The following is a 27,198-nucleotide window of genomic DNA, read 5'->3' on the forward strand; positions in this document are numbered from 1 at the left end:
TCCGCAGCTTCTTCATTCCGTCTTTACAGTCTAACTAGCCTGCAGCCACATCCAATCAAAGCTGAACATCGACTGTCAGTATGGCTACCGAGAGGACTGTTGCCGTCCAGCTGAAGGAGGACTGGACGATGGAAAAGGCATCGCTCGCGTTCCTCTTCCACCCGAGCACCCGCCTCTTTCGAGAGATCAAGAAGAACACGTTTGCGTGGTTCCATGTCAGCGAAGAGTTCGACGGACACTATGGCAACGAATGGGCTACCATCACGCCCCTCACGATGACACCTAATGGTCTCAGCGATATGTTTCCTGCCGGTCATTCCAAGATCGATGTTCCAACCCGGATTCTTCGCATTGGACTCCGTGTCACAAAGGATTGGACAGACGACGATCCCAACTTCGTTCAGACCAAGAAGTTGACGCGTGAACCCATGTCACCCTTCTACGAGGATGAAATGCTAGTTGGGGAGATGTTTAACACCAATGTTCCGGAACTGATCGTAGTGAAGAAAGTCGGTCGCAATTTTACGCCTTCGGTTGACGCTTACTTGATTCATCGCGACTATGTGGACTTTGGTTACGAGAAGGCGGATGTGAAGGGCAACATGCGCGGCATGATCAAGCCAGGCGGATTACTTCTAGAGTAGAACCTGGCCCATGGTGGATGAGGTTTATTTCTTCAATCGTGGGGACCCTCAGAGTCTGAAGTCTAGCACTGGTAAGTCATATCTCGATTGCGTACCTGAAATTCCCGATCTAATGCTAGGGATTCATAGCGGGGCCTGGGAATTTGAGGCTGGACCTACATCAAACGAGCAGCTACAGAAGATGCCAACTGAGTGTATTGGCCGGAAAGAAAGGTTAGGACGAGGAAGCAAAGAGAAGAAACAACAACCTTGGGGGATTTCAGTCTATAGAAAATACAGAAAATCGCCGGGAGTATCAATGAAAAACCACAATATGCCTCCCACCCGTGAACGCCAAATCATGTACCCAATTCTACACAGGAAATCATTCCGATCCATCCTTCTCTTTTGATTCCTTATCCCCCTTTGATCCCTTGATCTTGTCCCAAACCTTTCCAAACTTATCCTTGAGCCAATCCCAAACTCCAATCATGGCTTCCTTGCCCTTCTGCATGGCGTCTTCATCGGCTCCGTCGCTCTCTTCATCATCTCCTTTCTCGTCATCGTTCGAAGCCGGCGCGGATGGCGTTGGCTGGGGAACGGGGTCCACCTGAATGGACTTATCAGGGGTAGCCGACTGTCCCTCTGGTGGTGTGCTGGCAGGAGCGGGGACCTGGGTGGTGGTGTATGGGGGCACAGGGTCCTCGGGCTCTGGGGGCGTGTCCTCGGACTTGTGAGTACCCATAGTGGTGAGCGGCAGGCGCAGGGTGCCGTTGTTGGGCTCTGGAATCAGACCGACGGAATCGCAAAGGATGTTGTACACGTTGATGTTTTCTACTGACGTTAGTCCGAGCTCATAGTATGACACGACACTTGCGGGTCACACTTACGAAAGTTGTCGATCTGGCTGTTTGGCGGATGCGGGAAAGCCGGTCCGCGGGCGATGAAGATGGCGCGCATGAGGGGATGCTCGTGATCGTATCCATGCAATCCGCGGGGGTTGTAGACCGTACCATCCTTCAGCGCCTTTTCCACATCCATCTCTTCTTTTGTGACAATAGCCCATCCAGCCTTGGGAACGATCCACAGGGGTGCAATACGCTTGTTCTTGGAAAAGTGGTAGCGCTCGGGCATGTTGACGTCGCGGAGGTAGACCTCAAAGTTGGGATTCGTCTTGGACTTCTCGACCAAGCCATCATATAGCCCCTGAAGGTCATCTGGGTTCTTCGGTCGAAGACCGTATAGCGGCCAGCCGTCGGTATGCTCAATCTTGGAGGTGTCAACGAGGTCCTCAAGCTGAAGCAGGCGCGCCGTATCTGTTGTGGCCATGCCGTGATCGGATACGACAATGACGTTGACAATGTTGGTAAGATTGCGCTGCTCGAGAGCCAGGAAGAGCTGATCCATCATAGCATCGGCCGACTCGATGGAAACCCGGATCTCCGTGCTGTTCGGTCCGTATCTATGGCCGTCCGCGTCGACGTTGGGCACATAGGCAGCGATGAGCTGTGGGCGCATGTCTTCGACCTTGGCAGTCTTGTCTTCCATGCCCGGCTTGTCAAGAAACTCGAGGATCCTGCTGACCTTGTTGTCTAGTACTTCTTTGCCATTGAACTTGTCGAGGAATGTTGGCTCAACACCGAGGATGTGCGCTTCACTGCCCGGCCACATGTGGATCGCGGAACGAATACCCTGCCTCTCGGCTGTCACCCAAAACGGCTCTCCACTCCACCACTTCGCATCGAGACTGCGTGCTGGGTCGGTGTAGTAGAACTCGGCCTGCATGTCCGGATCCCAGAAAGTGTTTCCAACGATACCGTGACTCTCGGGGTGAAGGCCAGTCGCCAGCGTGTAGTGATTCGGGAATGTGACGGACGGGAAAGCCGGGAGCATGTACTTTGGCGAAACACCCTCCTTTACAAAAGCGTTCAATCTCGGTGTGATCCCGCGCTGCAGAAAATCGGCGCGGAAGCCGTCAAGACTGATAATGATCGTCGTCGGCGCGAAGAGCGCCGTGCCATTGCTGACGAACTCGGCCTTGTGTGCTGACCTACTGCCGATTGACAACTTCCACGCCACCAGAAACAGGATCGCGAAACCGACGGCAATCATGCTGTGTATGAGCAGCCAACGGCGCCAAGTCCTCCTCTTATCGGTCTTCGCATTGGTCACAATCTTGAGTCTCTGTCGATCGAGTTCGTCGCTATCGTCCCTTTCGCTGCTTTCCCCGGTCGAGCTCCCCTCCTTCATGGCCCCTTCCTCCATCTCGTACATCAGCTCGCCGTCCTCGCCGTGGGTCGCCTTCTCCAGCAGCCGGTCCTTCTTCTGTTTCCTCCTCATACGTCGCTGTTGGCGTCTGTCCTTTTCGTCAAGGAGATTTTCGGATGAGCCATCTCTGGATCCGGGCCGTTGGCCGTCTGGGCCTCGACCGAATAGCTTCAGGGGATTCGGGACAGCGAGGCCAGATCCTCGGCGTTGCAGCTCCTTTTTCTTGCGTGTTTCCTCTACGAGACTCTCGATCTCCTCTTCTTCCATAAAGACTAGACTGTCGGCGGCACGCAGCTCGCGGCTGTTCCGCGCACGCAATTGCAATTGGTCATCGTCACTGTCGCTGTCCTGGTCGCTTCGCGTGCTGTGGATGGATGAGGCGTCGTCGTCATACGTATCGGGGGCAAGGAGACTCGTGTTGTCGCGGTCCGCCCGGGACCTTGCGCTGGGACGGCGTATCGACATGGTTTGACGGGAGGTGCCGGAGGGCAAAAGGCGAAGTATAGATCGTTCCTAGGTCATGGACCCGTGATGTTTGTGAGACGTAACCTCTTCTTGCTTGAAGTAAACGCCGAGCCGAACAATTCTTCCACTTAATTTCTTTGGATCCCAAAATCGCAACCGGGACTCGAACCCCTGTGACGGACCACCTTGATGGCAACATTAGCTTATCGCAGCGATAGAGTCACGTGGCGCTCCGCTTTGCTGCATCCCCCGTTTTCAGGGTCCATCACTCGACCTGTCACTGGCCCGTCAGTCTGGAAACGGGGCCGAGCACGGCGTGGCTCCGGTCCGCATGACCCACTTGGTGTACAGGCTAAAATGAGCTCTATTCCCGGGGTTCTCCTCGGACTCGCGGCCAATATTAGGGTCACCTTAGTCTATGACTTCTGTCCATCTGCCTCTCTTACCTGAGCGTGCCTTTCGACGTAGTGAGCATCGCCTACTAGGCACGATCTCTACATACTTTATAGCATCACTGGCGTAATTTTGTACCCAGAGCACCTAGTTCTCACTGTTGACTTCGTTCCTCGCCTATGGGCCTCTCTACCAGCATAGAAAAGCCAATACTAGTTCGACGGCAGAAGCCGCTGCTTTGTCAAGTCTGTCACGGCTGGAATATGCGCTAGTCTATTTTCTACATTCAATAAACCAGCTCGAAGTCGTGTGGCTGGAGAGCTGAGCAAGTGGGATACCTACACAATAGGTACTAGGTTGTTGCTCAATACCTTACCTCTCTTTTTAGCGTTCCTATCACTGCTACTGCTATTACTACTATTTCAATTTCATGTTGTTTCCATACTCATTGAGAATCACGCTATGAAAAGCGTACTACGATGATCGTAACTATCGTAGTAGTTTTAAGCAAGCTGATAGCCAAGAGGCGCATTAACCAGCATTCCAGTTTGTCAACCGCTTACTTAGCCATCCAATACTCGACAATATCGGCATCCTTGCACGCTGTGTGAATAGTGGCGGATGGCGTCACATTCCTCTTACTAGTATCGTGTCGGGAAAAGAATCGAGGTCAGAAACACGTCTCAGTGTAGGCATTGGAGCTCGTCTCCAAGGTCTTCCTCGGAAAGCCTATCGTGAATGATGGTAGTTGGTAACACAATCAGCCCTCAGCTGGGAATACGACCTCATATTGTGTCTCCTGTTGCGTCCAGACCGCCGATAGTCCATGGTCAGAGGCCTCAGCAGTCGAAAAGCACCAGCCTCAGCACAAAAAGGCATGGTTCCTGTTCGTGACACAAGCCGGCGCCACCAAGGAAAACGCGGAAGCTGCGCTCACACCGATTGGCGGCCTTGAGAAAACAAGCAATTTTTATAAGCTTACCCTCTCCTTTCTGTCTCATCACCCTCGTCTCGTGATCCCCCAGGTTCTGCAGACGTGAATCAGAGGGAAACAGATGTAGTCGGAGGGCCCTGTCAAGGTCTCCGAGGTTCCCCCTGAATAGTCGTGGTGGTACTCTACTATTAACTCTGGTGTAAAGGAGGTCTAGGGGTTCATCGTATCGAGTCTCTCACTGGTGATCTTCAAAAGGATCAAAAAGCTCAATGGAATTTCAGCTATTTCATCCTAGGCGGTCAGCCAATTAAGGTTCTAGATACACAGTACGCCGCTAGCCTATCAACCTCTTGGAGAACTTTCGTTACCTTTGTGAACTGGTTCTCAAGCTTCGCCGACATGTTCCGGCGACATGTATCGATTTCCCTCCTTGAACACCAGCGTCGTTTTTCGGACGCCATCTTGGAGCCGTGATGGCGGGAGCCCGAAGAGTGCATCGAGCCCAATCATCCGCTGGGAACCCCATAACGAGGTCTTTCGGCGCTTCTCTGAGGATGCGACAGAAGACGAGAGAGGAGCTGATCGCATGACATTCGAGTAAGTTTGCTCCGAGGAGGCGGCTTTGTGTTGGAAACTCGGGCTCTTCCGTTGGAAGAACTGCATTGTTGTCAGCGGTTTCGAAAGGAGTACTGGCTGAAAGACATCACAGAAAAGCCGAGATAGCATACAGAAACGCCGTAAATTCACTTCACTCTTATCTCAATAAGGATGAAGTTGCCACAGTTCTATCCCAGAGTACCGTTGGCAAGCAGAGTGACCCCAAAGCAGATCTTCATCGGATTGCTTGGGACATACAACGGACTAGAGAGGCGAAGCTAGGGGAGGGAAAGACGAAGAAACTTATCGAGTGCTTGGATCATTACCAGGGAGTCTTTGATATTCTGTCACAAGCAGAGTTCTCAGGTCTACCGTTGATCTGGGGCGGTCTGAAGTTTGTGCTACTGGTAGGAAATCACGACTCTCTGCAGATGACATCTGTTCACCGGAAAAATAGGTGACGAAGAACAACTCAAACGTTCTCTCCAAAGTCATCGATGTGATGATTGACATTGGGCGGGACCTGGAAAGGATACGAGGGTACATTGCGCTGTACCCGACTCCGAGAATGCTTGAGTTCTCGTCCGAATTGTATGCGGCGATCGTTGAGTTTCTGGACAAGGTCATAAGAGATGCGAAGAATGCAGAGAAAAGTATTCTCAGTTAGTTGTCAAGCTAAGTACTTTATATGACTTTCCAACTACTTACCAAGGTACAGAGCGCGCGATGACGACCTTTTTACAACCCTTTGAGGTCAGATATGGAGAACTGGTGGCGAAGATGAAGAAGACACAACGAGACATCCGCGAGGACGCAGAGCTATGTTTCCATATCAGGCAGGCAATGGTAAACCACGCCATAGATAGATACCGGACTGTATTGCCGCTTCAAAGGCATACGATGCGCCAGGCTTTCAAATGTACGCAAGGTGACGTTGTGGGAACGGAGATATCCTGCTAACTTGTCCTAGCCGTCGCCGAAAACCCTACAGCAGACCTCTTCCAAGCGATACGGAAGAATCTGTTCAAGAATTTCGAAGTCCAAGCCGGATTCCACCAGGAGCTGCAAGCCACATACGAGGTCACCACGTCAAAAGCGTGGATCGAATGGTTCAGCATGGAGCAGAAATATGTTCCGTCGGGATATTCCCATGAGACAAAAGTTATACAGGCAGAGTGCGACGCCCCGGATCCGCAGCACGCATTGGTTTGGAAGAAGCAGCAGCGCAAGTTTGCGTCGCACGTCCCTTCGGCGTATTTGATCTGGACGCGCGGGATGACAGCACAGTCAGCGATAGCGTCACTCGTGGACCAGATCCTCGTCCAGAAGACAGAGGTCATGATTGACGCCGAGATCGACTTGGACCAGTTCAAGGAGGCTAACAACAGTGTGGCGTCCCTCTGGAACTTCTTTTCTTACCTTACAAGGGTCCTCGAAGGTTGCATGATTTACATCACCATCGGATCCGTCGGGAAGCAGGAGTTTGCCATTGTCGGTAAATTTGTACGGATGGCGAAGATTTGGAAGGGGCCGCCTGTCAATGTGACGCTCATCCATCCTTTCAATGACAACTTTGCAAGAACGGATGATGTCGTAAATCTCGATGACAAGTACGATGTTCACCCGCGACTCACGACAACGGACGCGATGCACCACGTGCTGCTACTGGAAATAAATCCTGAGCGGAAGATTTCGGACACTATCCGGAGCCTTCTGTGGGAGACCGTCTGGCGGGAAGTACGATACGCCGTCATTGGTATTGCTCTCACGCAAGTCATAGAAAAGATACACGACGCGGCTAAAAGAGCCGCCCGAGAAGCGCCGGTCAGAAGTCAGTCGTTCTTTTCAGAGACTGAAATCGAACGATGGGTCACTGTGGTCGGAAAGTGGACAGCGGCCACCTGGTCGATGAACTGCATGCGAGAGCAGATCCAGCGGCACATTGACATTGTCGACATTCATCTCCCTCCCGAAAGGAAAAAGCGGCTCGAGGGCAAGTTGTCTTTGCTGGTATTTGAGCAAGACGAGGAGCTTGGCTCGCAACTAACGTTTGCGCAGCGGGAGGCAATATGGGTCGATGTGCAAGAAGCCATAAAGCCAGGGACGGCTGAGATGTTTTGTGAGAATGTAGAGAAACTAACGTCTGCGATGCTTGAAGACTATCGCAATGAAGGCTCGGGAGGAAAGGAAAGCGCGAAAGGCTTGTCTTTCCCTTTCGTCGATGTATACTTTGGTAAGGGCGGGCGGTGGAAGGATTCGTTTTCTGGAAACCAGGAGTTGGTCGCTGATGGAATGACGAATGCCATTGAAATCGGACTTGTCGGTTTGATCAAAGCGCTGGCGTTGCAAGAGACGGAAGAGTAGAATGATCTTTGTGTTGACATCCAAAACTCTTGAGTATCTATGGAGAAACCGCAACTTAATGAGGTCATCAATGATATGCTTTCCCATAGCCATCTAGCACCACGCATAATACTCATTATCCTCCCACACGACCTCACCCTCGCCCTTCCACCGCAGACTGGGAATGCTGCCATCGAGTCTCTCGTCAAAGACGACCCGCACGGCACCCTCAGTCCTGTCACTCACCCTCTTGGCTGAAGCCGAGACGCCCTCATCAGGGTTCCAGACCAGCACCTTGGCGAGCCCCCATTCGGCGGCCTCAATCACCGCAGCCTGCAGCAGCGCGGTCACGTCGGCCTCCGGGTCGCCAGCCACGCGGAGGACCTTGAGCTTCTTCTCGCGGAAGTCGTGGTCCCAGTACACCCACGCCTTACCGTCAACGGTAGCCGCCCCGCGGTGCGTAATCTCGCGACCGGCGAGCTGCTTGGCCATGAAGCCGTCTCGCGTAAAGTGCCAGAGCATCTGGTGGGCCGAGGGCGCGAAGGCGACGTGCGTCTTTCCGTCCTCCGGAAGGTTCGCAAGCTTCTTCTTTAGAAGCTCGACGTCCTTTTCGCAGTAGGCGGGGACGTCGCTTTCCTCGAGGTATCGCACACCGTCGGGCTTGCGTAGGACTGAAGCATCGTCCGGGATGAGGGAGACTTGGAGTGACGGGTAGACGGCCCAGCCGAGGCGGGCGTAGTACGTGAGACCAATGTCGCTGTAGAGCGCGCTGGCTTTGGAGTCAGCGTCCATGGCTTCCTTTAGGCTGTTCAGTAGCCGCGTTGCCATGCCGTGGCTGCGGTAGGTCGGGTTAGTGTAAACGGAGGCGATGGCGTAGGCCTTTTCCTCGCGGGGGGTCGAAGAGGAGGCATCGCGGACAAGGAGGGTCTTCGCGGTTGCTTCGCAGGATGAGATGATGTGTTCGGGGTCGGCCGGGTTGAAGAGGACGTAGTAGTTGCACTGAGATGAAAGGGCCGTCTTAGAGAGCGCGACTTCGCGGGCCATGTAGTTCTCAAGGGACATTGGAGGGGCCCATGAGACGCCGTTGAGGCGCCATGCGGCCTCACGCTGGGCGGGTGTTGAGGAGGCGAACTTGATTTCCTTTTCGGACCCGTGTTGGGTTACAATGAGGTCGGCCATGTTAGGCTGCGCAGGTGAAAGTGATTGAGTGACAATGAAGGATAAGTTTGTAGATGAAATTAAGGCTGTTTCTCGGGTGGTGAGATGAGATGGCAGTAGTGAGTGGCTCGGTGACTTGCGTTTCAGCTAGTACACCAACACTCAAACTTTCTGAGTACGGCCGAGAACACTTCTGAGTCCTTATGAGAAGTGTGACAAATGGCTATCTGAAGTAATAGAAGCAAGTGAAGCTGAAAAAGACTCGACTTGACGTGGGGGGCCTCATAGCAGATTCGCGGGGCTGAGTGGGACATCCCACAGCGGGGTTAACAAGTACCCAGGTCTGGTTAGAGCCACGCCCTACAACTGCGGGAAATCCTAGTCACAACGGCCACAACCAGCCAAAAGGCGTACATGTCAGTTTGGCTGGTTTGCCTCTCGTTCATTTATGTTGAATAATGACCTGGCTCAAGTACAATGATAGTCTCAGTGTAACCTCGGAAAGGGAAGTTCAAAGTGTATCGAATGCATGTGAAGAAACTGTTTGACACCGAAAGCCTCCAGGTGATTACAACTGAAGCCGATTTTCTGTAAGGCCTGCTCAGTTGAGCTCTCATCTCTCAGCGAAATATTGCCCCTCCGACCAGGCATATAGCACCGTGAGAATCGTCTTGTTACAATTAGGCGGTTTCATCTCTCCAAGTGGTAAGCTCTCAAAGTCTACCACTTGGAGGCATAGGCCCGCTAGCCAGATACAGGCTCGGTTCGACGTTTGTATTGTTTGAGTGAATGCCGCCAACAGTTCATTCGTACTCAAAGGCAACGGAAATGGTCTCAAACAGGAACTCATCACTTGACAAAAGGAAGAAGAAAAGAGGCATGCATGGTTCTAGCGATTGTGAATTTGAGGCCACCTCCGATGTCGCTCCCGCGGATCTGGGCCGGAGCCGGAGTGGGGCTGCACGGCATCGCGGACTAAGGCTCTTGTAACCGAACTCAGATGTATCCGTAATTATAAGGTTCCAAGTGAAGAACGGAAAGAAGCGCAGCAAGTAGCAGAAGTTGAATTTGACTAGCCTCACACCAGACCACGCCTCGTTCTCAGGTTTGAATTCTGCTTGATGTACTCACAGCCAGGCTCGCTAAAGAAACCTTCAATCCATCAACACTACAGCCCGTTCCGCACACTTCCTTTTCGCACCATTTTGTCGGGACTGGTCCTCCAGGCTTCGAACGCTGTTCGACCTGTCACACAAAGTTGAGACGCGCAGAACAACTACGCATTTCCAAATCTTGAACGGACAATCATATCCTTGTTAGGTGTCGTTCGATAAGGGACTCGCGATTCGGCGGGAAGGTCTCTGGTTTTGGGGTCGCGGAAACTGTACCAAGACTGACGCATGAAAAGGCTACGACACAATGTGTCAGTCAAAGATTGGGGGTATAGAGACGTAGATTGTCACTTACGCTTGGCCTGGGGTGAAAGATAGGTTCTTGTCACTGCATTCACCATCAGCATCACCGTTTCATCACGTGCGCAGGAAGATTCAACTCACCACGACGAGTAAGCCATATAATTCCAAACCAGATCCTCGCCCGGGAACTCAGGGCACGTGTCCTTGGCCTTACACGCGTAGTTCTCGTGCCGCGACTGCGGCGTGTCCGGGATGTAGTCGCCGTTGGGGATCTTGCAGGAGCCCTGGAACGGGTGGTAGAGCCCCAGCCAGTGTCCCGTTTCGTGAATCACGGCCTTTGCAAACAGAGTGCCGTCAAGAGCGCTGTGGCCGATGACGACGGCGTCTCCATCGAACCACGTCCCTGTTGCTCCCACGATACCGAAAGGATTTGTCAATAAGTCGGGAAAGGCGGCGTATCCAAGGAGTCCTGTATCCAATTTCGGCACAATGTACAGGTTCAACGTTTCAGGCCCACCGATGCGAAGCGCTCTCTGCATTTCCCGGGTCTTGTCATGCCGGTGCTCCATGTGGTTCATGTTGGCGTATGTGTCGTTGGCGACCTCGTATGTCTCGATCGGGCCGAAGGTGATGCCGTGCTTAGCGTAGCCTTCGTTGAGAGTGGTCCCAATATGACGGATTTCGATTTTCTAGATAAATAATCCAAGTCAGTATATTCGTTCGCAGGAAGACTTGAAGTCGTGGGTGGTGGGATAGTCACATATTTGACCGAACTTCGCTGTTCTTCCGTTCCGACCAGGAAGACATTGATAGGTATGTGAATCGAGGCTTGTTCAGTGTTCAAGGAGCGCTTAGAGAATGCCTCAAGAGCGGCCAAGTCGTCCTCTCTTCCTATCGCATGAACCTTCTCATCCTGGCCGCACCAGTTGAGGGGGTCCCTTGCATTATCCAGAGAAGGACGTTGAGATGCTTGGGCAAGTGCGACGCTGAAAAGCGATGCCATGCACAACATAGTGAGAAGAATGGTCCGGCAGATCATGATGGGCGTGACTGAAAGTTTAGGACGACTGATCAGACATTCAAGCGATTGTTGAAGGGATTGACCTGCGTTTTGCCAAAGGCACTGAGTAAATGACAACCAGGATTGTGTGCTGCAACTCAAAACTTTCACATTTCGTGACCCTCATAGGGTTTGAATGAATAAACGGAATCTGTTTTCTGATTTTGTAGAAGTCTAAACTACCATGGAAAACAAGTTGCAGTCGCAAAGGTTACGAGGCGTTGCGTGAAAACTCTGGCCTTGGAGGCTCAGGCCAAACCAACCCTTGTGGTCTTTCCGACTCAAAAACTTTATTCCAGGCCGACTTTCATCTCCCAGGGTCATATTGTTCATCAAGAGCCGCAATGTTTGGTTAAACTCAGCTCAACCCTGTCCTCCGCGGCTTCGAAAGTGTAAGAGACAGAATGAGGCAATATTAAGCCGACTCGCCCCCAAGCCAACGTGTACTCTCCCAGCTGCATCGAGTTGGATGTCGGATTATGATTAAAGAGTGTATGTGTTTGAAGGAGCACTAAGTCGCGGTGCAGGATCAATGCATGGTCGTACTATTGGCCAAATGAACCTGGTAACAACGCAAGTGCGGCTGGTCATCTGATGGAAACCACCAGGCTAGAACGTGTATGCATATGGTCCGATGTAAGACTGCAGCCATGCGCCCGTTACGGGTATGAGCGCTCGAGTGATTTGCAGTAGTCGTGGTAATAGGGTAGAAGGATCAGCAGGAGGCTGACGCTAGCCCGGAGCTCCAAAGTTCCATGTGACGCGGTAGAGCGCGAATTGTCTGACCAATTGAGTCTTTTGTATCTGCAAATTAACTCAAGCTTTCTTCAAAAGACGCTTGAGTAGATTCTTGCTCGACGATGATGAACCTGTAGAAGTCTACGTTAGAGAGCTAGGTCCTAGAGTTATCGAAGCCAGACATTCCTGATCAGAGTAACCGGTAGGCCATATGAGGCCGAAGGTAATGAGATAGGAGACTCGAAGAAGAGTAGACTGCAATAAGTGAGACAACTTACCAGAGATGTCACCGTTGGCTTCGTTCTTCTCCTTGGACATCACAGGAACGCCGTCCTTGTCGACGAGCGTTGACTCTGAGGACATGGCGCCGACAGTTGCTCGCGGTGCCGGTGCAGGCTGGCGAGGCCTACGAGGCATGGCAGAAGCCTGCATGTGAGGGATCACAAAAGCTGATTCGTAGAAGGAGCCAGACATCGTGCTGCTGTTGTTCTTATTGTCGCTTGTCTTGCTGTTGTCTGTCTTGTCCCGGAGGATGGCCTTGAGGTATTGCTGAGATTCGATGGAACTCATGTGGAGGAAGGGGAGTAGTAGTAGTAGTAGAACGGCGAGGTCGTTGACTTGGTGGTTCTTTGAGGTATCGTCAATGGATTTGTAATGTACAAAATGTCGTGCTTGATTTGCTTGCTAATATACGGTTTAGATCTAAGACCCCGGGAAGGAGGTCGTGAGCCGCGTCTTTTATACATCACGAGCCTGATGTTGATTTCCAATGCAAACGCGGCTTCGGCAAGGCCAGTCCCCATTTGACTCACTCAATGGCACGAATGCACGTCCGATGTACATGGCATCATGTCAAAGGGCGCGGTTTGTGAGTCGTAGGTCAAAAATGTTCACATTGGTACAAGTCTTGTCAGTGCTAGTGTCTGTTTTCGACGGGGGGTCAGACGGGGGGATCATTGCCGAAGTGGAGGTGCCCGCCGGCTTTCCGACCTAGGAGGGAGATTCCTAAAACCAATCACGCCTCGTTCCCAATCCTCGGGGCTGAAAGTTGCATTGTTCGGTTGGTGAGGCCCTTGGCGGAGAGGCTTGCACGGCCAGTCGTTTTGGGCTAGACCTGCACGACCAGTCACTTTCAACTTCAGGTTTTGTTCGTTGTTCGGTCAGTCAAGTCGGGCTAGAGGGTGGAGGTCTTGAAGGAGTCAAAAGATGAGATTTTAGTCATCGTGCGACGGCTTGAGGAGGTGGGGACGAACGGGCTGAGAGGTTCCACTTCCGAAGCCGAGTCCAACCGCCCGTGCCCCCGAAGCCGAAGCCGAGACTTCACATCACCAACTTCATGCGGTCAACAGTCGAGCCGATGCCGTGTTGTTGATGAGAATTTCCAATCCACTTCCCGAAGTTTCTCTTACGAAACATTCAACCTTGTAATACGGGTACATTGCGGGCTTTCGATCGGATCGCTTGAGTAAAGGAAAAGAATTCTTGTCTTTCTCCAGATGGATTCAACGCAAACACCACCCCGGCTCTTACTCCGAAAGAACGGGCGGCCGCAGGCTTGTGAGCCGTGCCGAAAACGCAAAGTAGCCTGCGATCACGCGCAACCAATATGCAACAGATGCAGAAAGTCGAAGCGTCCCGGGGAGGTGTGCGAGTACATCCTCGGTGACAGTCCAGCAACATCAAACGAAACTCCAAGGCAGGCCCGGCCGAGAGAGCAACGTCGTGCTTCCAGAGCGCCGTCTATTCCCCTGACTTCGAACTTTCAGCCCACCGTCATACCGATATCGCAATTAAGTCCAAGACCAACGGCGGTATCGCGGACGGCATCAACGGCAACAGCGACAACCTCGCCCGCGAGATCCACGACCCAGCACCGCCCCTCGATCCCTGCAAGTCTACCCACCAGCCCGGACTCGGCCGGCACGGCAGCCACTCCGGCCGTCACGCCGGCCGTCCTCGGCATCGGCTACCTCGGCTTCACCTCCTTTTGCGGCATCTACGAAGAGACTCGCTCAAGTCTAAAGCAGCTCCAGCCGTCCAGCGCGGCGCCCATCGGAGAGATCGGGACTACCGCCTACTGCGGGCTCGAGTGTTCTCCGCCCCTGACGGCTCAGGCGCTCGAAACATGTCTGACTATCCTACGCCACGTCCCGGACCGCGAGACGGGGCTCAAGCTGTTCGACAGCCACTTGAGCCCGAGCGACGGGTGGATCCGCCTAGCGGCAAAACACATGATGATATCGCTGTACAACACGTTTCCGCAGTACTTTCCCGCCGGCGAACACGGCCGACGGCCAGATGATGCCCAGCTCACTGCGCTTGCACGTACTATCTGCGGAAACACCGCAAAGTGCTTATCTGACGAGGAGTCCGACCCGGCTAGGTGGATGGCGCAGTTCACCGGCACCAATTTGCGATGGGAGTCACTGGGCGTGATGTTTGTGTACTTGGAGCTGGCGGCTCGTTATCTCGGACCGTACCGGCCGGACGTCGGCTCCCGATTTCAGTGCGTGGATGAGGGGACGAAGGTGGTCATGCAGTATCGGTACTGTCTTGGTGCTTGTATAGAGTTGACCAAGGCTGCCGGTAGTGGCGGAAACACATTGCTCCTCTTCATGTGTTCGAAACGCACCATCATCGAGTCGCTCTTCTCGGGCGATGCTAGTAAGTCGCGTCTTTCACGTCTTTACTTTAACCCTCGAAGGCTGTTTGAATCCCTACCAATGGTGTAAACAGTGATCTTAATCTCTGCAGGAATGCCTACTAAAGCTTCGTCGTAGGCTTCGCTTGCTGGCAACTCCACGCAGAGACAGTAGCCCTATCAACATTCCTCGGCTTCCACGACGAAGTCGCAGCGGCGCCGGGGGCAGGCTACAAACCAACCATCTGCTCCGAGATCAAGCGCAAACTCTTCTCCTACGTCTTCTATGTAGACAAGGTCTCGGCCTCATTCGCCGGCCGACCACCCCTCATCAGCCGCCGATACGCGCGCACACCACCGCCTCTGGACCTAAAGGACGACCACCTCCTCTCCGACGAGGCCTCGCTGGCGCGCCATGTCGCCGCACTCGATGAAAACGGATGGAACACCAAGGGCGAGCTCTACTCTGCCACCATCGTCCGGGCCCGCGTGATGCTGGCACATATCCGGGACGAAATATTCGAGATCGCGCTCGGACAGGGTTCCGTGACGCTGGTTGAGACGTTGTTGTGAGTGATGATTGTGGCAGTTGTCACTTACACCTATCTACGTGAAATACATGATTACGTTGCTAATACTCATCCTCCAGAGAAATCAAAGAAAGACAACTTCGGACTGTTGCTGGGTTCCCCGATATCATGACCCTGAGAGAAGAAGACGTTCAGAACAGGAAACTCGACATCTCGTTACTGTACACCCGACTCATCATGAAGCTGGAACACCTCCAAAACATGTTCTTCATCGAGCGGCTACTCGCGAAAAGAGGCCACGATGACGGCGCATTGCTGTCTGTCAGCTTTGAAATGGTTTCCAAGACCCTCATGTTCTGGACAAACATGGATCGTCTATCTTGCATGAACGGTGACTTTGAATGGCTCGTACGTGTCGAACCCCCCCCGGAACACCCTTCCTCTTCCAACACCTCTTGCACTTGGGAACAAACACGACGAACACTTACACATTCAACTAGGTAATGGCCTACGCGGCTCCAGGAGGTGGCATCCTATGCATGGAACTCCTTAAACCCACCCTCCAAGGCGGCCACCACCCGCAGAACCCCCAAGTCTCCCGCTCGAGCATTATCCAGAAGCTGAGCCTCCTCGTCGGCTTCCTCGACTGGGTCAGCCCCACGGCGCCCAACGGCGACCTCTGCGCCGACTGCAAGGTCATCATCCAGCGCGTCCTCGACCAGGCGCTCAACAGCCCCGCGGCGTCGGCCTCGTCCGCCGTCGACGGCGGGTTGCCCGCCGGGGTAATGCTGGATGTCCCCATGGACTGGGATTTCTCTACGCAGCTTGATTTCAACTTTGATTTGCTTGATACGTTTGATTGGTTGCGTCCTGAGGTGTCTTCGAGTCAACAGTCGTCGTAGTGGCTGCTTGGGGGTGGAAGTGTTCGTGTTAGCTGTTGGTTCTTGCATTCTGTTTTCCTCTTTCCACGTCTATACCCCGGGTTTTCACATTTTTGCTATTATTGCATCAACTACTAGATGGCGTCGGAATTTCTGTCTCCAGTCTTTCTCTAATTCTACCTTACTTGATGTCATTCATAGACAGATTCAAGGGAAATAGGGTTAGCTCAATGCTACACAACTCAGTGTTCTCCTTCAGGAAAGGACGTAAATATATATTGCCGCCGTCTCGAAGTTGAAGGGATAGAGTGCATAAAGTAAAATGACTGCCATAATCGGCCTTGGGATTTTCATATCTCCGTCAAACCTACTTCCTCGACAACTACGGTTCCACCTTCTCAATGCGCAACTGTTCAAACACCATACTGCTTCGAGATATGCTATGAGTTTGAAATGTCTCCCAATCAGCAGAGACATAGATCGTGGCCAAGCCAGGGGCTGCTGGTCAAGTCACCTTACGGTTGAGGCACCACTTCTTACGGGTCTATCAACTTTGCGTTGATAAAAGGATGAGCCATTGATGTAGTATGGCACAACGGCGAAGACCTTTGCCTGGAGCACCTGCATCTAGGGAAAGGTTTGATATGTTGAGCGATCATGCTACCACTCGAAAAGATAACGCTCTCATGTAGCACGAATGCCGTCGTCGGGTTAGAGCAATAACCCCCGTGGTCGCGGTCCAAGCAATCATGGACTAGATCCCCAACATACGCGAGGAATCGCGAATTAGCTTCCCGTCTACACTGACGGATTCTACGTGAGACCTGTAACAGCCACGACAGGCCGGTACCACAGGGCCATCACATCATATCTGGGAAATTCGCCAGGGTAGCCGCTGCTAAGCGATCCATCGGAACCCAGCCGATTCATATCCCACTCCTTCCGAACGAGATCTCTAAATGTTTAAGCTATCGAAAAAAGCACCGGGCCGGCCCTTGCTGCCGTTTCGTGGAGCGCAATGCCACGAGGACCTTCCCACCTTGATTGTAATGCGGTTCCCTTGCCCATGTCGTCACCAGGCACCTACCTAAGCCATGCATGCCATCAGAGTCCCGGGCTGGTCATCTCGGCTCCGGGGAGAGCCGCCACTGATCACCGGTGGAAAAAAAGGTTGGCCCAGAAGAAGTGGAGTTTTAGCGTCTTTTTTTTGGCAGCCGAGAAGCACACATACGCGAGAAATCGCCACTTCAACTAAGACGTCACTCGACTCGACTGCGCGGAGAATTCCTATGTTGCAGCGTGGCCCCCGACTGTAATCCATCGTGCCATCAGAGCTCTTCCATGGAATCGATGGGCGTTTTTCAGCATCGGCCTGGTACATACGCCCCGTGGCCTGGTCGAGCTGACACGGTGATATCAACAACTGCGCAAGGAAAAGATCGCAACTGCCTGCCAGTAGTCAGAAAAGACGTCTGGATGATGGCACACTCGCTCATCGAGATTGCCTAGACTTTTCAAACGTAGAGCAGCCACATGGCGATCCGGAAATAGCAGGCAAATGCTATGGGTATTCATGATATCGCACTTGATTGGCATCGGCTATAAACATGACGGATGCATTGCCTAGGCTCCAGAGACCTGGTTCGGAGGTAATTGAAACTGATGATGCCAGAGGACGGTTGGGCGATGATCGTCGGGGACGATCCTTCTCCTTATTTTCTTTCTTTTTCCGGACATGCACATCTGGGGCCCAGGCCCATCATCGAACTTTCAGTCGTATCAGGCTGGTTAATCAGATTACCTAGAATGAATGGGAGGCAGAAGGCAGAGAGCAATCTCTTAGAAAAACCGCGAATAGCGAATGCGCATGCATTTATCGATTCGAAGAGGTGGAGAGGGGTAGGTGAGGATTACCGCAATTCTAGCCGCCGCACCCCAGACATGTTAAACAATGTCTGAGCTTGAAATATGTTCATTAGCTTGGAAAATGTTCTATAGCTAATCTTACCAAGCTGGCGAGGCACCGTGAACGCATTCAATGTCGACAGAAAATTGAAGATTGAAGTCTACCAGACAATGTGTGGGTGAACGGAGGCTAGAATCTGAGCTAATGACGCGTAGGAGAGTCGGTCACGGTCGAGACTTCTTCTGCCAACCTGTTCGCATGCCAGGCACGGACGAGTCCTTGCAGCGGCGTTAAGTCTAAGACCTGCAGACAGGGATAGGTAAGTAAGCACGCGATAGGTGAAAACATTCAGGCTCTCGATAACGCTGTAGCGTGGCGAGCACGCAGTGACGTGCGTGGCATGGAAAACTTGGAGTCTGGAATGAAAGTCGTTGTCGTTGGGAAATGTGAGACAACGATATTTCCTAGGTCGGCTTCGCAACCCCGATCCGGATGTCGATGAAATGTGGGACGGGAAGTCCGAGTCCGGTACCTCGCCCGGGTGTCACCGGGGATAGGCGGGCCTAGAATTTCGGCGCGGGAATGAGACCTCGTTCGACAAGCTGCGGCCCGGCAGAGTACTATCGGTCGGAAGAATTCGATGGTTAAGACTGCCCTACGGCATCTGCATCGACGGCATGGCATAGGTGTCATATTCTGTGAGCAAGCAGCGAGATACGATGCACAGAGCCGATTCGAGATCGGCTTCCTTCGCAAAGGCAATTCCTTCCTCAGAGTCTAGGCCCCTCGTGTAGCATTTGGTGTTGAGTGTGGGTTTCCGATACCAGCCTTGCCGCTACTCATTTGCATCGCGAGGCATGCTGTAGCGCGCCCCTTGTCGCATTCAAAGTTCTGGAAGAAGAAACGACATCCACGTTGTCAAAAAGTGAAACCCGCGACTGCAGTGCAACAGCAGGTGTTTGCAGGTGACGGCGGGGCGCCGTTTGCTTAAGAGCCAAGCACTAAGCCAACGCACGTTTTGTGGTGGAGGAATCTCCGACACGATTGCCAGTTCAGGATCAAGGGCCTAGAATGGGAGCACAAATCGGTGCCTTCGGATAAGCCGTAACCAAGCAGAGCGTGGCATTTCTACCACAGGGCCACCAACGCAGATACCCGGTCCGATCCATCAGTATGGCTCTCTGAGCATCGAGCCCGCAGATCGAGGGTTGGCGCGGACGGCCGTCATTGGCTAAGTAATCTGGGGGGTTTCGGCGCAGCACTGACTGCCAGGCTGAGGAAGCGCGGTTGGCTTGTCACTGTCCATCACAATTACTCTCCGTTTGCCAGAACTTGAACAAACTTGCAACTTCCTGGAGCTGTGATGCCGGGCGGCCAAGCTCTGAACGCAGATCGAGTTAAAGGGAGTCGTTGCCCCGGCCAGGGGTTCAAGTTCCGGCACCTAGTTGTGTATCAGCCCCGGACCATTTCATTGGAAGTAATATGTGAACAAGGCAAGGCAAATTTAGCCTTTGGCGCACGCGGGAGCAGAGGCCGGTTACCGCCGCTTGAGAGCTATCGCGAAGTGCGGCTTTCTAGCAGATGAGTTTTGGAATCTTCCTCGGAAAATGGTTAACTTTCCTTTTCCTCTTATGACTCGACTTGACCACGGCCAGCGTTATGCAACCCGAATGGCGTATCTATACGCTCAATGATACAAGTAGCGGGTTGGGAACGATGTGCACCTTGACGAACAAGCGAAGAGTCTTGTCAGAACGCATGATACGCCAGCGAGTTTTAGCTCAGAAAATACTGGAGCTGGCACCCTGGTTCAGCTGGAGGTTGGTGTGATGTTGACGAATAACAGTCCATCTTCGAGGTCTTGAAGCTTGTCGAAACAGGGTGCCCAGCTGCATATTCATTCAGCTGAGCGACTCAAAGTAGGATTGAAAGTATCAACCAATAATCCGTCTCTTTTGATTTTGGCTCTCTGGAGGGAGGAAGGGAGGGGCGTAGGGTAGGAAAATACCAAAGCTTCCAAATAAGTTGTGCGCGAAATAAGTGCCGCGCAGACTGGAGTGTTGATACCGTGAGTTAAAGCGGAGACTGACTCGATAGCGTTCATGAAGGCGCTGAAGCTTGCGAAGAGTCGGGAGTCTGGAGCCTGGAGGCTCTGCTCTCGTACCGAGCTGTCATTCCCAATCCATCAATGGATCGGCCGAGTGGCTGTGGCGTGTAATGGGCGTGTGTCCGTCGTAGGGGCGGCGGCGGCGATGGCGGACAGCACCAAAGCCAAAGACAGAGCCTGGGAACAAAGCGGGAACGTTTAGTGGTGTCCGATGATTCATCATATTCCCAGGTGGAAGCCGCAATCCGCACCGAGCTCCAAGATCATTGCGACCTGCATTGACAGGCAGGGAGGTGGATTGCAGATGGGTTTGCGCTCTGCCCGCGATGCTCGGTTGCTATAGCTTGACACACGACGATGGCATCGATCGGGTGGTTCTTCTTTTTGCTGATGGAGTCCGATGGATCAGGGAACATCGTGGTTGGGAATCTGCGTCGGCGAACACAGCGAGATGGTCAAGGGTGTTGAATTTGGTAAGCTCTTTCGGCAGCCTTGACGGTGCATTCCCATGCAGTGCCATGCCAGGGGCGATGCAGCTGGGAGTTCTGGGACTCGGGAGTATTCGTATCCCATTGCTGTCCAAGGCAAAGCAGAATTCGATGAATCAGAGATGTGACAAAGGCGAGCAGCAGGAATATCCGTAGGAACGCGAGGTAAGCAAGTGAGGTGTGAGGTGTGAGGTGACTGGGAGTGCTGGGAGTGCTGGGCTTGTCGGTGGCCTGAGGGTTGTGTGGTCCCCTGGTAGGGCAGCATATACGTACCGACACAGTAAGGTACGTAGAGGTGATCTCCACTAAAACTAGTCCCATGGATCCGTCCGGGTGGACTCGATCTCTGGAACCCCGGACTTTATCTCTGCATCAGAAGTACCTCTCGATCTCGGTGCACTGCTATCCATCTTTCCCATGTCCTCACCATCGCCATGCAATCCTGCGACCCTTTCTCCTCGCTCCTTGCTATGTGCCGGCACCAGCGCATTCCCCGTGCCCCGTCTCAGCCTTTTCAACCATGGAAATTGCCTCCCATCCTTACGCAATATGTGTGAACTGTCAGATTCTAGGTATCTTATCACTTCTGTCTATGGTCGGGGAGTCGCGGAGTTGACCCCGGCAACCACCAAGGCCGTCCTCCTTGCCTCATTCAGAATCGGCCGACAGGCAAGAACACCCTTCCAGTTCGCAGACAAATGTACCAATTCCTGTCGAGGCTCTCCTGTCTCTTGGATATGCATGGCAAATCCAAATCTGGCGGCCACCCGAACAGACTGGGAAGGGGGGTGGCCGGGGGGGCCCAGACTCGGAGGGATCATGAAATTTCAGGGTCCAATGTGACTTAGTCTGTCTGCTTGCCAGTCGAGGAGGAGAACATTGTGAGGAGGCGTCATGACTACACTAAGCCATCGGCGGTTTGTCCGTGCAAACTGATTGGACCTTTTACCATTCTCTTTTTCCGACGACGTCCATTCCATCCATGTCTTCTTTACGTACCTGACTGCGTACAACCTGTCGTCCTTCAGTCTGTTCGATATTACTTCATCTATCTTGCTGGATCAAATCTCGGGATAACAGTAACTATCCTACGGTCAAGTCTATCATCAACTTTCTTCCTTCTAGCACGCGGTGCCTATCTCACTGCATAGTACTCCACCCCTTTAGCGAGCTTGCGTCGTGAACCTTCCGGGTTCAGCTCAGTTGGGACGGTGGCTCGACCCTGCATTGTGTCCCAGTGTTCATCAAGAACTGCGTAAACGACTCTCTGCAGTGCTCCGGCCAGCTTGAACACCCAAGTAAAACGCCCCGGGATTTTGTTGCTCAACTGGACAAAAAACTCTGCCCTTCTTACCCGAACCAGAGGCGGCTCCGTTCCTGTTCCTCCTTTGTTATTACAAAGAGACAGATCTTCCTTCCCCCTTCTCACTTTCTGGCCACTCCATACTCTTACTTTACTTTCCCATTTCACTCCCGATCGTCTAACCTAAAAGTCGATGCCGTAGCTCTCTTGCAGCCTCATCATCCGACCACCCTACCATCGCACGGCGGCAGCACCCCTGGACTAGCGGCTGCTGCGTCATTCTCTCTTCGGCCCCGACCTAACCTCATCTTCCCTTCCACTCCCAGGCCCCCCCCCCCCCTTCTCTCGAGAGACCCAGACCCCAAGGTTTCTCCTAGCTTGTTCCTTGCCCTAAGGGGAACCCTGTCTCCCGCTCCTCGCCTACCCTTCCCTTCCAGTCAACCTCCCCCTTCTACCTACTACCTCTTTGCAACTCGCCCGCAAATCATCTTTGCACTTTCTGTGGCGACTCCAAGACTAGTCTCTTTCCCAGATGGTCGGGAGCTAAAGCAGATCTAACGGCTTCTCTTACGCCATGACTTTGGTTCAGACTCCTAACAACGCAAACTTGTCTTAACCCACTCCCTCCCTCTCAAGGACTTTCATCTGAGGCACTGTCTCCTGATCTCTATCTTGCCAACGAACCTTGGTCTCAACACAAACGAACACTCCATCAAATTACAAAAACAAAACCAGTGTCTATCTGACACTGCGACGAAAGAACTCGACTTTCCTATCCCGGCTTTTACTAGAAAGCAATACCCGACGAGCATCTATCTACGATGGCGGCGTCCAATATCCTCATTTACCTGCTCCGGCACGATCTTCGCCTTGCGGATAATCCTATTCTTCACCATCTCGTAACCGCGTCTGACCACGGATTCACACATGTTCTCCCTGTCTACGTATTCCCAGCACACCAGATCGAGATTTCCGGCCTCTTACGCGAAGGAAGCAAGTCCCCTTACCCAGAAGCTCGCAGCGAGATTGGCAAGTTCTGGCGGTGCGGACCTCATCGAACAAAGTTCATTGCTCAGTCTGTTTGGAATGTCAAGGAATCTCTCGAAGGCGTAGGAAGTGGCCTGGCTTTACGCGCAGGCAGGTTCGGTGATGTCGTTGGCGACCTTCTTCAAGGGTTCGCAGACAAACGCCAAAAGGTTGGAGCGGTCTGGATGGTCGAGGAAGAAGCTATCGAAGAGAAGAAGGATGAGAAAGCAGTGGCCAAAGCCTGCGAGAAGCACGGTGTTGAATTCAAAACCTGGCTGGACGAGAAATACTTTATTGACGAGTAAGTGTATCCCGCTTGACAAGAAATTACGATCCTAACGATTCTCTCTCCAACAGCCGCGACCTCGGCTTCAAAACCCCCAGCGACCTCGCAGACGTTTTCACAGCCTTCAGAAAGACCCAAGAGCCGCTCCGCGAGAAACCGAGACCCACGCTGGCTCGCCCTGCAAAGGGTTCCCTTCCACCTTTCCCTGAGCACTCCGCTATCCCTCCCCAGCAAGCACCGTTCCAGATCCCATCCACCTACGATGCCTTGGAGTCTGGTCTTCTTACGCCCTTGAAGTGTCCCTTCGATCAAGAGCCAAAGTTTCCAGAGAAGGCGACTTCAGTTCATCCGTTCAGCGGTGGCGAGGATGTCGGAATTGAGCGTTTGGATCACCTTGTCAAGTCAGGCGCCATGTCTAGCTACAAGGACACTCGTAACGGCCTGCTCGGAGTCGACTTCAGCACCAAACTTTCAGCTTACCTATCATTGGGATGCTTGACGGGACGCCAGATCCATGAGGCTCTGGTCAAGTTTGAAGACGGACAGGATGTCAAGTTCAAAGACACGCCCGGTTACGGGAAGGGGGAAAATGACGGAACCAAGGCTGTGCGATTCGAACTTCTTTGGCGTGACTACATGCGTCTTTGCACGAAGAAGTTTAGAGGACAGCTTTTCCGCGTCACTGGCTTCAAGGCCGACAAGACACCTAAGTGGAAGTCTGCGGACCCTAAGCACGTGGTTTCGGACGACAACCTCGGTGCTTCGCCGGACGAGATCCAAAAGACCCTGAACAGGTTCCTTGAGGGAAACACCGGCATGGGGTTGATTGATGCTTCGCAACGCGAGCTGTACCACACTGGCTACACATCCAACAGAGCTCGTCAAAACGTGGCTTCCTTCTTAACCAAGCATCTCGGTATCGACTGGCGGTACGGAGCCGAATGGTACGAGTATCTTCTTGTCGACTACGACGTTAGCTCGAACTGGTCCAACTGGCAGTATGTTGCTGGCGTCGGCAATGACCCTCGTGGTGACAACAGGATCTTCAATCCTGTTAAGCAAGCTTTCGACTATGACAAAGACGGAGAGTACGTCAAGGCTTGGGTTGTTGAAACTCGAAAGGTTGGAAAGCTGGAGAATGTGTTCCAACTCTGGACTACACCGGCAGATGAGCTCGAACGTCTCTGTTTGAATAAGAATGTCATGGTCACAGACCCCATTAAGAAGATTGATTTCTCGGTGGAAGGGAAACCAAAGACTGGCAGGAGGCAGTATAACAATCGCCGAAGGGGTCGAGGCAATTCCCATCAGAGTAACGGGTCCAATGGTGGGCCATCACGAGGACCTCCACCAGGTTCAGGAAGCTCCAACGGAGGCTACGGTCACTCGAATGGTGCTTCAGACCAAGGTTCGACAGGCCACTCTTCATCTAGGTCGCCACCCAATGGCCCCCAGGGATACCGTACCAACAGAGGAAACGGCGGGTTCCGTGGCGATTCCCGCGGTGGCTATCGTGGCGGACGGGGTGGCCGAGGTGGGGGTGATGGCAGCAGCGGCGGAAGTGGAGGAGGCTACCGAGGGGGTCGTGGATCGTTTGGAGGTAGCAGGGGAGGAGGCTTCAACACCTACCACATTGCCAACATGTACCCCTTGGCAAACAATCAGCCGCGGCCACAGTGGACAACAGCGGCGTCTTTACAACAGTCGTAGGTCCTCTGTAGGTGCAGGAGGCGGGTTCGCGGCAGAGATGGGGAGCGGTATTGGCAACTTGACCCTCATCGCTGCCGATCGCTGCCCATCATTGCCCGTCGCCGCTCACCATTGCCTAGAAACCGACACTGACCTCATGTCCACCAACATACTAGTATCTCTGGCAGGTGTGTTACGGTCATGGAATATTAACTGATCACGTTGATACACGCCGGGTGTAGAGCACGAACGACGCAGAGATGGGTCATGCTTTGGTATAGCGCGGTGCGGGATGCAATACGTCTTGGTAGCGGTGTTTCCAGAGAACTTTATGGTATTATTCTATGACGGATGAGACCAGAGTGTTGTAGTAGAGTGTGAAGCAACTTGATTGCGCAGTGGAAAGCCTTACCAACACTCGCAATGGCGGACCTTTACAGGTAGTGTATATTACGCACGCACGAATCGTGCATAGCGCTTCCTTACTTATGTATAAACTAGTATGTTAAACCACTACGTTCCAGTGCAATCTCGCGGGTTGTGTTCATCACCTAATTAACAAACGCACTACGTGCACCTACTACTTATAAGGTGATCAAGGCTTGTTGGATTTTAAGATTCATACCTGGCCAAGTATTACTACGTTTGTTCACAATACGGAAGTTGACGCGGCCTTGTCTATTTGAGCTCAACTCCCCTAATTCCCTGGAAGATCAGGGCCAAAAGAATCCGACCATATATCAAGTACCTACGTGATGTCCTCAGTGAACGGGACACTGCGCAGGCGAATCAAAGCCTCGCGATGTCAATCTTTGTGAAAGTGTCAGGTGGTAGGTGATAGAGGACGTTAGAGTGATGGGTCTGGTATGTTGAACTGATTTTGAGGTATCACGAGTTTTGTCTATTTTGCTTCTTTTCTTGAGTTCCACATCTATCGATACATATTACTTTTCAGTAACTTCCGGCTCCCCCCTTTGACTCGCCTCAGCTTCAAGGCCAGAGGCAACTGAGATGGCATGTATCCCTTTTGCAACGCCACTGAATGCACGTTGACATCCTTTTACCCCCTTTTCATATCCTCCTCCTCTTCAAACAGCAAACTCTACATTTGACAAAACCTTCCCTTCCCCCCCAGCTTAGAACCTCCCACCAAGAGGCTGCACCTCAATCCCCTTGGGCACCACAAAAAGCCCCTTGGCCTCAACGACAGTAGCCCCATCCGGATCCTCCATCCGCCCAATAATCCACAACTTTCGATCCGTCTTATCCTCCTCGTCGGGCCTCTCCTTCTGCCACTCCGGCAGCGCCTTACCCACGCGAACGATATACAGCATCCCGGGCGTCACAGGCACCTTGAAGTCCATTGCCAGCTTGGCCGTGACGGCCGTGTTGGCCGTGAAATTGAGCGCCGCGAGCCGACCCATGGCCTCGTCCATGATGGTAGACAACATCCCGCCGTGGACGACGGACGGCCACCCGGACGTCCCCTGTCCGAACATGATGGCGAGGATGAGTTCGCCCGTGTACTTGTGCCGAAACACAATGTTGACCAGGCCCAGGCCGTTGGGGTTATTCAGTGCCGGGCCAGCGCAGAGGTGGTGCGCCGTTCGCTCGGGGGAGAAGTCGCGGTAGGGTTCCCAGTTTTCCCAGTCCGAGGTCGGGAGCTGGGGGATCGGGTTCCCCGCGGCGCCGGGGTCGGTGTTGGGCGGCATGCGGGGGACGAGGGACTGGAGGATGGGGTAGTCTTCGATGGCTTGGAAGGTGGCGTGGGCGCGGAAGAGGGGGATCTGGTGCTCGTCTGCCTCGACGGGCGGGTAGAGGAAGGGGGCCGTGAAGCGGATGGTTGCGATTTGGTCGTCGGTGAGCTTGTAGCCTAGGGCGAAGAAGAAGAGGGCCCAGAGGGCGCGGCGGAGGAGGATTGAGCGGCGGGAAGGGCCGGCGGCGGAGGGGACTGCTACGACGGCAGGTGAGCCAGGAGGGCCGCCGGGAATGCCTCCTACTCCTCCCGGTAGTGTTGACGGTGGTGTCGTCGAGAGGAGGGCTGTGATTTGTGCCGGGGTGAGGTGGGACAGGTTCGAGAGGGCGGCGTTGGCGGCGGCTTGCTGTTGTTGGGTTTGGAGAGGGGATTGCGCGATGGGAGGCGGTGGCGGCGGGCGCTGGGCTTGGAGGCGGGAGGAGGGCGTGGATGTGAAGGGTCGGAGGAAGGGTCGCGGCGCGATGCGGTGCGCGGGGACGATGTCCCGGAGGAGACGGCGGGCGGGCGCTCTGGGTATCATTTTGAGAGGCTTATCTGTCGAAGTTCTACGAAAGGCGCATGTGATTTGATGTAGTGGAAGTGAGCTCTTCG

The 27,198-nt window shown here is 53.2% G+C and overlaps 12 protein-coding genes across 12 annotated transcripts; 4 read left to right on the top strand and 8 right to left on the bottom strand.

Annotated features, from left to right (window-relative positions):
• Nucleotides 1-80: 80 nt before the first annotated feature.
• CTAM01_10028 (uncharacterized protein) lies at nucleotides 81-644 on the top strand (the record flags this gene model as incomplete). The annotated part of the gene is made up of 1 exon (XM_060526044.1): nucleotides 81-644. The coding sequence occupies one exon, from the start codon at nucleotides 81-83 to the stop codon at nucleotides 642-644; it is 564 nt and encodes a 187-aa protein (XP_060379372.1).
• A 364-nt stretch (nucleotides 645-1,008) lies between these two features.
• Nucleotides 1,009-3,356, bottom strand: CTAM01_10029 (type I phosphodiesterase/nucleotide pyrophosphatase; the record flags this gene model as incomplete). Its single annotated transcript, XM_060526045.1, has 2 exons — nucleotides 1,009-1,457; nucleotides 1,514-3,356. 2 exons carry the CDS (start codon nucleotides 3,354-3,356, stop codon nucleotides 1,009-1,011), a joined length of 2,292 nt encoding a protein of 763 aa, XP_060379373.1.
• A 1,711-nt stretch (nucleotides 3,357-5,067) lies between these two features.
• CTAM01_10030 (uncharacterized protein) lies at nucleotides 5,068-5,346 on the bottom strand (the record flags this gene model as incomplete). Its single annotated transcript, XM_060526046.1, has 1 exon — nucleotides 5,068-5,346. The coding sequence occupies one exon, from the start codon at nucleotides 5,344-5,346 to the stop codon at nucleotides 5,068-5,070; it is 279 nt and encodes a 92-aa protein (XP_060379374.1).
• CTAM01_10031 (uncharacterized protein) lies at nucleotides 5,096-7,644 on the top strand (the record flags this gene model as incomplete). Its single annotated transcript, XM_060526047.1, has 5 exons — nucleotides 5,096-5,280; nucleotides 5,393-5,687; nucleotides 5,738-5,942; nucleotides 5,999-6,199; nucleotides 6,251-7,644. The coding sequence occupies 5 exons, from the start codon at nucleotides 5,096-5,098 to the stop codon at nucleotides 7,642-7,644; spliced, it is 2,280 nt and encodes a 759-aa protein (XP_060379375.1).
• Nucleotides 7,645-7,737: 93 nt separating this feature from the next.
• On the bottom strand, nucleotides 7,738-8,802 carry CTAM01_10032 (uncharacterized protein; the record flags this gene model as incomplete). Its single annotated transcript, XM_060526048.1, has 1 exon — nucleotides 7,738-8,802. The coding sequence occupies one exon, from the start codon at nucleotides 8,800-8,802 to the stop codon at nucleotides 7,738-7,740; it is 1,065 nt and encodes a 354-aa protein (XP_060379376.1).
• Nucleotides 8,803-10,057: 1,255 nt separating this feature from the next.
• On the bottom strand, nucleotides 10,058-11,235 carry CTAM01_10033 (metalloprotease 1; the record flags this gene model as incomplete). Its single annotated transcript, XM_060526049.1, has 4 exons — nucleotides 10,058-10,190; nucleotides 10,249-10,281; nucleotides 10,338-10,885; nucleotides 10,957-11,235. The coding sequence occupies 4 exons, from the start codon at nucleotides 11,233-11,235 to the stop codon at nucleotides 10,058-10,060; spliced, it is 993 nt and encodes a 330-aa protein (XP_060379377.1).
• An 837-nt stretch (nucleotides 11,236-12,072) lies between these two features.
• CTAM01_10034 (uncharacterized protein) lies at nucleotides 12,073-12,564 on the bottom strand (the record flags this gene model as incomplete). Its single annotated transcript, XM_060526050.1, has 2 exons — nucleotides 12,073-12,125; nucleotides 12,273-12,564. 2 exons carry the CDS (start codon nucleotides 12,562-12,564, stop codon nucleotides 12,073-12,075), a joined length of 345 nt encoding a protein of 114 aa, XP_060379378.1.
• A 926-nt stretch (nucleotides 12,565-13,490) lies between these two features.
• On the top strand, nucleotides 13,491-16,067 carry CTAM01_10035 (fungal specific transcription factor domain-containing protein; the record flags this gene model as incomplete). The annotated part of the gene is made up of 4 exons (XM_060526051.1): nucleotides 13,491-14,658; nucleotides 14,775-15,204; nucleotides 15,285-15,573; nucleotides 15,666-16,067. The coding sequence occupies 4 exons, from the start codon at nucleotides 13,491-13,493 to the stop codon at nucleotides 16,065-16,067; spliced, it is 2,289 nt and encodes a 762-aa protein (XP_060379379.1).
• A 4,056-nt stretch (nucleotides 16,068-20,123) lies between these two features.
• On the bottom strand, nucleotides 20,124-20,475 carry CTAM01_10036 (uncharacterized protein; the record flags this gene model as incomplete). The annotated part of the gene is made up of 2 exons (XM_060526052.1): nucleotides 20,124-20,332; nucleotides 20,385-20,475. 2 exons carry the CDS (start codon nucleotides 20,473-20,475, stop codon nucleotides 20,124-20,126), a joined length of 300 nt encoding a protein of 99 aa, XP_060379380.1.
• A 39-nt stretch (nucleotides 20,476-20,514) lies between these two features.
• CTAM01_10037 (uncharacterized protein) lies at nucleotides 20,515-20,868 on the bottom strand (the record flags this gene model as incomplete). Its single annotated transcript, XM_060526053.1, has 1 exon — nucleotides 20,515-20,868. The coding sequence occupies one exon, from the start codon at nucleotides 20,866-20,868 to the stop codon at nucleotides 20,515-20,517; it is 354 nt and encodes a 117-aa protein (XP_060379381.1).
• Nucleotides 20,869-22,671: 1,803 nt separating this feature from the next.
• Nucleotides 22,672-24,872, top strand: CTAM01_10038 (DASH family cryptochrome; the record flags this gene model as incomplete). Its single annotated transcript, XM_060526054.1, has 2 exons — nucleotides 22,672-23,177; nucleotides 23,234-24,872. 2 exons carry the CDS (start codon nucleotides 22,672-22,674, stop codon nucleotides 24,870-24,872), a joined length of 2,145 nt encoding a protein of 714 aa, XP_060379382.1.
• A 1,115-nt stretch (nucleotides 24,873-25,987) lies between these two features.
• CTAM01_10039 (thioesterase) lies at nucleotides 25,988-27,127 on the bottom strand (the record flags this gene model as incomplete). Its single annotated transcript, XM_060526055.1, has 1 exon — nucleotides 25,988-27,127. One exon carries the CDS (start codon nucleotides 27,125-27,127, stop codon nucleotides 25,988-25,990), a length of 1,140 nt encoding a protein of 379 aa, XP_060379383.1.
• Nucleotides 27,128-27,198: the final 71 nt, after the last annotated feature.

The sequence above is a fragment of the Colletotrichum tamarilloi genome, assembly GCF_030869305.1.
Source record: "Colletotrichum tamarilloi strain Tom-12 chromosome Unknown Scaffold_43.1, whole genome shotgun sequence".
NCBI lineage: Eukaryota > Fungi > Ascomycota > Sordariomycetes > Glomerellales > Glomerellaceae > Colletotrichum > Colletotrichum tamarilloi.